The sequence below is a fragment of the Herpailurus yagouaroundi genome, unplaced genomic scaffold (assembly GCF_014898765.1).
Source record: "Herpailurus yagouaroundi ecotype Mexico unplaced genomic scaffold, PumYag 163, whole genome shotgun sequence".
Lineage (NCBI taxonomy): Eukaryota > Metazoa > Chordata > Mammalia > Carnivora > Felidae > Herpailurus > Herpailurus yagouaroundi.
The window spans coordinates 35710479-35720362 of NW_024412404.1; the positions used below are offsets into that span (position 1 = coordinate 35710479).

The window sequence follows — 9884 nt, forward strand, 5'->3', positions numbered from 1 at the left end:
AATGTTTTTGTTTTTGAGGTCTTGGACATCCAAGGAGAAATGTCAAAGCAGTTGGATAATCAGATCTAGACCTCATAGAAGAGGTATAGACCCACACTGCTTATGAGAAGTATAATGCAAGCCACATTTTAATTTTTCTAGGAGCAGCACTTTTAAAAAGTAGAAAGAGGTGAAATTAATTTTAATAACAATGTAATTAATTAAGTGCATTAATTAAATTTTAATGTAGTGCAATTCATTATATCCAAAATATTATTTCAACATTCCATCAAAATAATTATTAATGAAACATTTCCCATTCCTTTTTTCATGCTATTTTCAAAATCCAATGCAATTTTTAACTTAAGTCACATGTTAATACAGACTATGGTTTGCCCTTGAACAACATGGGTGGTTAGGAGTACCATTCCCTGCCACACAGTCAAAAACCCATGTATAACTTTTGATTCCCCAAAAACTTAATTGACTACTCTTGACCAGAAGCCTTACCAATAACATAAACAAAAAATATGATTCACACATATTTTGTATGTTGTATGTATTATATACTGTATTCATACAATAAAGTGAGCTTGAGAAAAGAAAACGTTACAAAAATAAGAAGAGGGCACCTCGGTGGTTCAGTTGTTAAGCATCTGACTTCAGCTCAAGTCATGATCTCACAGTTTGTGGATTCAAGTCCCCACTTGGGTGAACACAATCCCTGCTTCTCTGTCTCCTCTCTCTCTCTCTCTCTGCCCCTCCCTCACTTGTGCTCTCTATCTCTCTCTCAGAAAGAAAGAAAGAAAGAAAGAAAGAAAGAAAGAAAGAAAAGAAAAGAAAAGAAAGAAAGAAAAAAAGAAAGAAGCAAATCATAAGAAAAGAAAAATAAGATAAAAACAGTGAGGGAAGCAAACCACAAGAGACTCTTAAATACAGAGAGCAAACTGAGGGTTGCTGGAGGGGTAATTAGGTCAGGGGGTGGGCTAAATGGGTGATGGACATTAAGGAGGGCACTTGTTGGGATGAGCACTGGGTATTATATATAAGTGATGAATCACTGGGTTCTATTCCTGAAACCAAGACTGCACTGTATGTTAACTAACTTGAATTTAAATAAATAAATTTAAAAAAGAAAATCATAATAAGGGAAAATACATTTACAGTATTGTACTGTATTTACTGAAAAGAATCCATGTATAAATGGACCTGCATAGTTCAAATCTGTGTTGTTCAAGGGTCATCTGTAGTCAACATTTCAAGGGCTCAATAGCCACAAGGGCTATTTCAAGGGCTGCCTTATTGAACAGTATGGGTCTAGACTAAAGATATGGTTCTTATGTCATTGATGTATTGAAGTCCTAGAAGTATATGAGATTATAGGAAAGGGGTAAAAAGCAAGAAGAGGGCAAGGACCAAGTCCTGAGGAATTCTATCATTCTAATATAGTGCTTGCAGTTTATAAATCATTTCCATTTTTTCTTCCAGGACTGCTCTAAGGAATGAAAGATTATCCTCATCTTATAGATAAACAAAATGAGGGCCTTTGAGGTTCTCTTGCACAAGGCTCAGTATCTCATGGGTTACCACAAGAATTAATTGGGATAAATAAATGCAAACGTGAAGTGCTGAGCAGGAGTCCTGGCCCACTGTGGACACTCAGGATTGATAGATCATATATTATCATCTTTGCAGCCTGTCTGCCTGGTGACAAATCGCCATTTTATCCCTGCTTCTTCCCATCTAACCCACCCTTGTCTAACCCAGCCCAGGTCAACCCTCCCATTCTGCTGATGCAGTCCTGTCATCTTCCTACCTGACCCAGTTTGGATTCTGCCTTACTGGAGAAGTAGTGGCCTCATGCCCATGCCACATCTAGAAAAACACAAGAACTCCTTCTTGTACTGATGTGTTGTTTACTTGCCCAGCTACTGAGGTGGTAATCATGTTGAGGACAGGGCCTGGATTTCATATGTCATTGCATGCATTTTATTCATTCACTCAACTTCTTCACTTAACAAATAGTCATTGACCATCTACTCTTTTTTTAAAAATTTTATTTATTTTGGGGCGCCTGGGTGGCGCAGTCAGTTAAGCGTCCGACTTCAGCCAGGTCACGATCTCGCCGTCCGTGAGTTCGAGCCCTGCGTCAGGCTCTGGGCTGATGGCTCAGAGCCTGGAGCCTGTTTCCGATTCTGTGTCTCCCTCTCTCTCTGCCCCTCCCCCGTTCATTCTCTGTTTGTCTCTGTCCCAAAAATAAATAAACGTTGAAAAAAAATTAAAAAAAATTTTTTTATTTATTTTTAATTTAATTTATTTTTAAATTTACATCCAAGTTAGTTAGCATATAGTGCAATAATGATTTCAGGAGTAGATTCCTTAATGCCCCTTACCCATTTAGCCCATCCCCCCTCCCACAACCCTTCCAGCAACCCTCTGTTTGTTTTGCATATTTAAGAGTTTTTTATGTTTTGTCCATATATGAGGATTTTAAGATACAAAACAGACCATCTACTCTTATTTTAGGTCCTGGGTTTATGCCAATGAGTAAGACTGGCAAAGTCCTTACTTTCATGGAGCTTATAGTCTAGTGGAAGAGATAATCATTAATCAAATAATCACAAAATCCATGTTAAATTATAACCAGCACAGCATCTGACTTGGTTGCCTCATAGAAGTTTGCTGGTTCAATGAATAGAGTTACGCAGGTAAAACTGCCTCCTACTTGGATGTGAAGAGCATGTGAAGGACCAGATTGATGGCAAGATTTGTCAACGTGGGAGGCAGGCCTCTGTCTCCAAATCCCCTGGAGACCAGGGTTCCCTATTCCACCCCCGTCCCCCCAGCCCCAACTCAGTTTGAACCTTCAGGTTGCAGGGTTTGAAAAACCTACCTGTTGAATATGCATTCTGGGACATTCCCATGCCCTTAAAGTCTGGGAACCAACTGTCCCGTAGATATGCAATGATGGCTTTCAAAAAATAGGCCTTAGTGAACTACGTGCCCCCTGGGAAAGTGCCTTTATTCTAGTGGACCTGGATGGGGAGGTAGCTTTTCAGATCTGCTCAGTTCATCACTTCCTTAATTTCCTGCTCATTAGTGAACACTGGCATTTAGCGAGTTACCAGATATTCCTTATAGCACAAACATTCTACATTCTGGCACACACAGATCCCCACAGGGTTCTCTCAAAGGCACCAGACTGACCCAGTACCAAACCACATGCCTTCATTAACAGCTGCCACTTCTGTGGAAAGCCTGCTGGCTCAGGGACCAGATGGTTTTGATTTCAGTCTCAGATCTGCTACTTTCTGCTATGAGACTTGGGCAAGTAGGATTCTCTCTCTATGCCTCAGTTTCCTCATATTAAAATGGAAGTAGTTGTGAGGATTATAAGGAATAATACCAGTGGCTCACTTATCAGAGTATCTAGCACATCAGAAGCCCTCGTGGAGACCAGCTGTCCACACTACTTTGAGGGAGATGAGTTCTAGGGAAGGCAGTTAGCTGCTAATCTGTTAAGGTTGCTGAGCCTGTCCCAGTATATCTGCTTTTTCACAGGGAATTAAAGTGGTCTCTTTCGTTAAGCATTTGTGATTGTGCGATTGTATCTTTTTATGGAGAATTTGGAAAGATTTGCTCCAATTTTCAATCTCAAATACTCCCGGAAAATGTCTATATTATTTGTACTCCACTGGATTTTAATGTTGTCTTGTTTAAAAAACAATCCCTGGTGATGGATGGTGGTGGTGTTTGCACCAAAGTGTGAATGTACTTAATGCCACTGAACTGTACGTTGAACGTACACTTAAAATGGTTAAGTTTATGTTCGGTGTATTTTACCACGATTAAACAAACAAAAGCAATAAAACTGTGGTTTGTATTGAAGGTCTAGTAATTCCAACTAAAGGGGAAAAAAAGGCATAAAATGGTCTCCAATTGTTTATAGGCCCTGCCGGCATTGCTGTAGCTAATGGAGACCTGATTTGTTTATAGAGTCAAGTTCAAAAGGATTAGTTTTGTTTATTCAAAAAGACTCACTGAAACAGACTGAGGAGGCTGCTAAAAGTACAACTAAAGCTACAGAGACTTTTAAGAAAGATTCTAAAGAACCAGTATGTTTGAAATGACCAAGAGAAGTTAATTATCCCATGGCTGCCCATGTTACCTGGCTTACAGGGTTTTTTTGGGTGGTGGTGGTAGTGGTGGTGGAACTCAACCCCAATGGCACTACTTTATATTGGGCTGTGAATATTAACTTCTTTTGAGACTGGAAGGAGTGCAGGAACCATATAATTCTAAACCCCCTCATTCATTCATTCGATACAACAATTGTCTGTTGATTCCTTCTTTGTGCCTAACACGTGGTAGTGTATACTGTGGTGGATGCTGGCTATACCATGGTAAGCAAAATAGAGCTGCCTGAACAATGTACCACATCCTTATGGGGAAGACAGACATGAAGCAAATAGCCACACAGACATGTAGTACACGTCATGGTAAGTGCTGTCTTTAGAGCAAAAGTACAGGTACTCTGAGCCATGGATTAGGAGGGTAGAGTCAAATCTGAGAAGGTCAGAGAAGGCTGGCATCTCAGGTGAAGGGCATTCTGGGCCAAGGCTGTGGAACAGAAGCTACCTGTCCTCCAGGGAATTGAGGGCTGGTCAGTGTCATGGCAGGTGCTTCTGAATGAGAAGACTGAGGTTGAATATCTCACTTCTGCAGAGTCAGGAATACAAGTAGATCATCTGATGCTCCAGTTTTCTGTTTACCCCCACATCTAGGGACATTTACTCAGACTCTTGGACTTGTGACATTTGTGCAGGTAGAATTACTTCCATCTTAAGGAGAGTTTTGGCCCACCTCCACATGACCCCTCTCGGTGGGCTCAGGGTCTGTTGTCACCTGTACCTCCAGGTCTTCACCAAATGCCCTACATTGGCCTCTCCATGAACCAAGCAAGGTCATTTTTATTGTTCCTTTTTCTTTTTTTTTTCTTTTAATTTTTTTTTAACGTTTATTTATTTTTGAGACAGAGAGAGACAGAGCATGAACGGGGGAGGGTCAGAGAGAGAGGGAGACACAGAATCTGAAACAGTCTCCAGGCTCTGAGCGGTCAGCACAGAGCCTGATGCGGCTCGAACTCACGGACCACGAGATCATGACCTGAGCCGAAGTCAGACACTCAACCGACTGAGCCACCCAGGCGCCCCAGTATTGTTCCTTTTTCTAGAGCACTGCTTCTGTTCACTCAACATAGCTTAGGAAGATTGGTTATGATTTTAAAATCGTGGACATGATCAAAAACTAGCCTAAGATGAAATTGTATACAACAGTAAGATTTCAGCTATATAAAAATTTATGCATTTAGGAAAGACTGGAAGGAGATAAATCAAAATGACGGTGATGTCTACTTGGTAGGATCTTAAGTATCTTTTTACGGCTCTCCCCTTCATTTCCTAGATGCTATTTAATAAATATTTAAATTAGAAAGTAATATTGAAATACTATTAAATATTTAATAAATATTTAAAATAGAAAGTAATATTGAAATAATACTACGGGAATATCGTATCTCTTCATCATCACACAAATCTTTGATGTTTCTTTAATGTGAACAACAGACTCACAGGGGCTTTTAGAAGTGTTTTAAATATGAGCTACAGAAGCACTGGGTAAGAGTGATAGGATGGCACAAGACAAAGCATTTGTCAAAGCATTTCTGTTGGGTGGAGATTTTTATTTTAAACAGAATTCTGTTGTCATGGAGTCTAGGGAATGCTGGCTCAAACAAAGTTAGGCAAGTTTCTCCACCACCAGACTTCTGTGAAGCATTCACTACCTAGTGGGTTTTATGAACCAGGAGAGAGAGAGAGAGCACATTCAGCTTTCCCCAGATTTCTGGGAAGGTTTATTTGCCTGGATCCTTGCAGGCTTTGTGCTCGCTGGAACATGCACTGGAAATGCTGCTGTGAAAAAGAAACAAAAGGCGGTGGCCACCTGGGCCCCACATGGGTCTCCTAAGGCCTTCACTATCTGGACTTGTTAGGCAAGTTGTCAAATTGTACCGGACATAGTTTCTCATCTATCAAATACAAAGATTAGATGGAATGAACTTCTAGCTCTAAGATGGGAATGTGTAAAAATGCTGACAGTTTTGTAACAATGAAAGGCAGACTTCCAAAATGTTCAAACAGAATGTTCATACAATCAAGCTTTATCTGTCCCTCAAGCAGCAAGCGATGCCAATTCTTTACTCTGCAAACCACTTCCGAAGACAAAAAATATTTGGCACCGTTCAACAGATTAGCATTCCAGTCTGCTGTATACACAAGGTGAAATGTCCTCAATGCCTGTGTTACAGTATACACTCTACCTTCTCAAACACTTGACAAGCGAAATGTAGTGAAAACAGTCGTTTCTTAGCCACCTCCCTGTGTAAGGCCTTCGAGAAGCAGGCTGATAGAAGTAAGGCTGATTCCTTTGCTTTACTGGAAGAGTGACCTTCATGTCAACAAAGAATAGAATGTCCTGATTCCAGATAGAGGCTGCTTGCTGCTGCTGCCTTGATAGATTTTATCATCTGCTGCTGTGGCTGGAACATTTTCTGGCGCGAAGGATTCACGGACCCTGCTAGGGAACAACAGAATTTTCTGCTGTGCAGCCCTCTGAGACTCTTTCTCCACTCTAGGAGGCTTCCCATGGTTCCAAAGGCCCCAGACCCCAGGCATTCCCCTCTCTGCCGGCAGTGGTCAATACCTAAGTCAATTCGTGATTTCCTCTCACTGCAAGCCTGCTTGCAGAGGAGTCTGTCCAGCTTGCTTTCTTGCCAAGCATACAGGCATTTTTCTTTTTAAGGGCATAATGCTCATTGCCACAGGGAGTCCTGCTGTGTGTAACTAAGCTGAGAACACTGTGGAGGTTATGGAGGGTCAAGGATCCTCCCACTGCTGCACACTGATACTCCCTAATCTGGAAAAACAGAATAAAGCTTGACACCTCAGCAGAGTCCACTTGTAGCTCTTCCCAGTGGTCCAGGGAGGTCTCTTGAATCCTCATTCTTGTCTTCTTTTCTCCCTGGAAGTTCTTATGTTCTTACCAAGTAATAAGACAGTGGGAGAGGATATATATAAAACAGCTGCTGAGCTGAGCATTATCAAGAGGCAGGCCACACTTTGAGGTCCACAGTAGCAAAGTGTGATGAGAGTGATTGGCTCACATTTTAGAAATGCTTCCTCTTTTTCTCTTCCTTCTGCTTCCCCGTTTGCTTTCCTTCATGTTTCTCTCTAGCATAGGGCTGATAAATAAAAGTACATGTGCTGTCATGCTGTCCTCACAAAATCATGGCAGACATTGTTATTCAATCATGGCATTTTTCCTGATTGAACTTAGGGATGTAACCAAAGATGAAGATGAGATGATCAAAAAGGGCACTCGGGGGCTGCCTGGGTGGCTCAGTCAGTTAAGCGTCCGACTTCGGCTCAGGTCATGATCTCACAGTTCGTGCGCTCGAGCCCCGCATCGGGCTCTGTGCTGACAGCTCAGAGCCTGGAGCCTGCTTCGGATTCTGTGTCTCCCCCTCTCTCTGCCCCTCCCCTGCTCATGCTCTGTGTCTCTGTCTCAATAATAAAGAAATGTTAAAAAAATAAATTAAAAAAGGCATTCGGCAGTCTACTCCTAGGTCGATATCCGAATGAAATGAGAGCTTATATCCACAAAATGACATGTGTAAGAATGTTCCTGGCGGTTATATGCCCAGTAGTCCCAAACTGGAAACAACTCAAATGTCCACCAAAAATAGAATGGATAAAAATATAGTGCATGCAGTAAAAAATGAAATATTCCACAGCAACAAAAAGGATGAACTATTGCTGCACACAGTCTGGAAGCATCTGAGAGACAGTATAGAGGAAAAGAAGCTACCCATAAAGGAGACACACAGTGTGAGTCTCTTTACCGCAGCTCAGAAATAAGCAAAACTCACCTGTGGTGATAGAAATCAAGACAAAGGTTACCCTCAGGAGAAACTGACTGAAAGGGGCACTAGGAAGCCTTCTCAGGAGTAGAAAATGTTCTGAATCTCGATATTGGTGGTGGTGTATATGGATGTGCACATATGCAAAAATTCATTGGGATGCACACCTAAAATCTGTGCACTTGGCTGTAGTTACCCCTTGTTAAAAGCCTTTAATAGGGGATCAGTTTGAGAGCTGTTGTTCTGCCCTTGCTCCTGTGTTTGTCTGTATATACAGCATGAGGTCTTGGGTGTGACTGTGATCCAAATCCAGGCTCTGTCACCTATTGGCTCTGTATCTTGAGTAAATTACTTAACCTCTTTGTACTTTAGTTTCTTACCTCTATAGCACGGATAAAAAGAGTACCTACACTACAGCACAGTTTTGACAGCACATCTCCCTGGTACATTTAACATACTCATGAAATGTAATGTGAGGACTTTGTTCTTTCCCCCTTTCTCCTCTGACCATCTAGTTCTTTCTCATACTGACTTCTCCCCCTGTCTTCCCATCATCTTTCTTCCTTTATTCTTGCTTTCATACCCCCTAGATGCAAAAGCCCAAAACATGAAAATACATATTTTAAAAGTTTTATTGAATACAATATATAGTTATATTCATAATTAAAAAGCAAACACGCTTAGTATTTTCCATGTGTCTCTTCCAAAGCCCAGGCCACATACCAGACCAATTAAACCACATATCTGGGGATGGAACACGGGCATCAGTAGCCTCTGAGGCTCTCTAGGTGATTCTGACATGATTCCAGTGTGTACATAAGTTTGGGCACTGCTGGTTTCATGGCTGTCTGTTCCATCCATATTGTCTTAGCTGCTTCAGCATATGGTTCTGATTCCTGGCTGGCCATTAGAATCACCTGAGAAGCTTCTAATTCATACTGAGTCTCAGGCCCCATCCTGGGTAAGGCCTGGATATTTCTAATGTGCAACCAGCATTAAGAGCCACTGTTCTAGAGGGATTGGTATCCTGGTAGGTCTTGTGATCAGGGCGACACCAGGCATACCCCCTCCACCCCCATGTCTGTCTTGAATTAAAATCCTTCTCTTCGTTTTTGAAAACTCCTATCTTTGTCTCCTTTCTGTTGCAAGCTGAGTATGGAGAAGAATATTGTAATGCTGATAAATTCTTGATATGTTTTACTCTCAGTATGGGATTGTGCTGGATGCAGGCTCTTCTCACACGAGTTTGTACATCTATAAGTGGCCAGCGGAAAAGGAGAATGACACAGGGGTGGTGCACCAGATAGAAGAGTGCAAGCTGAAAGGTAAGATGAAGGGGAAGGGGGGACGGGAGACAGTGGGGCATGAGAACATGAGGAGAACATACATGAGAACATGTGTGGCAAGTGGAACACATGAGAAAAAGGAAGTTGGGTAAAAGAACATAGTGGAGCTGCTGTTGTTGCTATTTTATTGTCATTATAAAAATAATATTGAAATCAGTCCTTAATGATGGAGCCCTTGAGGAAGAAACAAACTTTAAAACCCTTGAGTAATATGGTAGCTCCCATCACCTGGACACTTCTGTGTGCCATGCACCAAGTGCTGTAGATGCATTATTTCATCTTCACGGTCTCCCTTTGACATATGGAATATTAGTCCCATGGTTTAAAAATGAGGATCAGGTGCCTGGGTGGCTCAGTTGGTTAAGTGCCCAACTCTTAGTTTTGGCTCAGGTCATGATCTCATGGTTCATGAGTTCAAGCCTTGTGTAGGGCTCTGCGCTGATAGCACGGAGCCTGCTTGGAATTCTCTGTCTCCCTCTCTGCCCCTCCCTCACTCATGCTATCTCTTTCTCAAAATAAATAAACTTTAAAAAATAAAATAAAATAAAATAAAATAAAATAAAATAAAATAAAATAAAATAAAA

General features: G+C 41.4%; 1 protein-coding gene across 4 annotated transcripts in view; it reads left to right on the top strand.

Annotated features, from left to right (window-relative positions):
- The window catches only part of ENTPD1 (ectonucleoside triphosphate diphosphohydrolase 1), a 91027-nt gene that overhangs the window by 55816 nt on the left and 25327 nt on the right, over positions 1-9884 (top strand). For 3 of the 4 annotated variants that reach the window (XM_040485998.1, XM_040485999.1, XM_040485997.1), the window contains exon 3: positions 9162-9279. In XM_040485998.1, coding sequence (XP_040341932.1) covers positions 9162-9279 — 118 coding nt within the window. Of the gene's footprint in view, positions 1-1746; positions 1919-9161; positions 9280-9884 lie in introns of all 4 variants that reach the window. The other variant, XM_040486000.1, reaches the window with a different exon arrangement.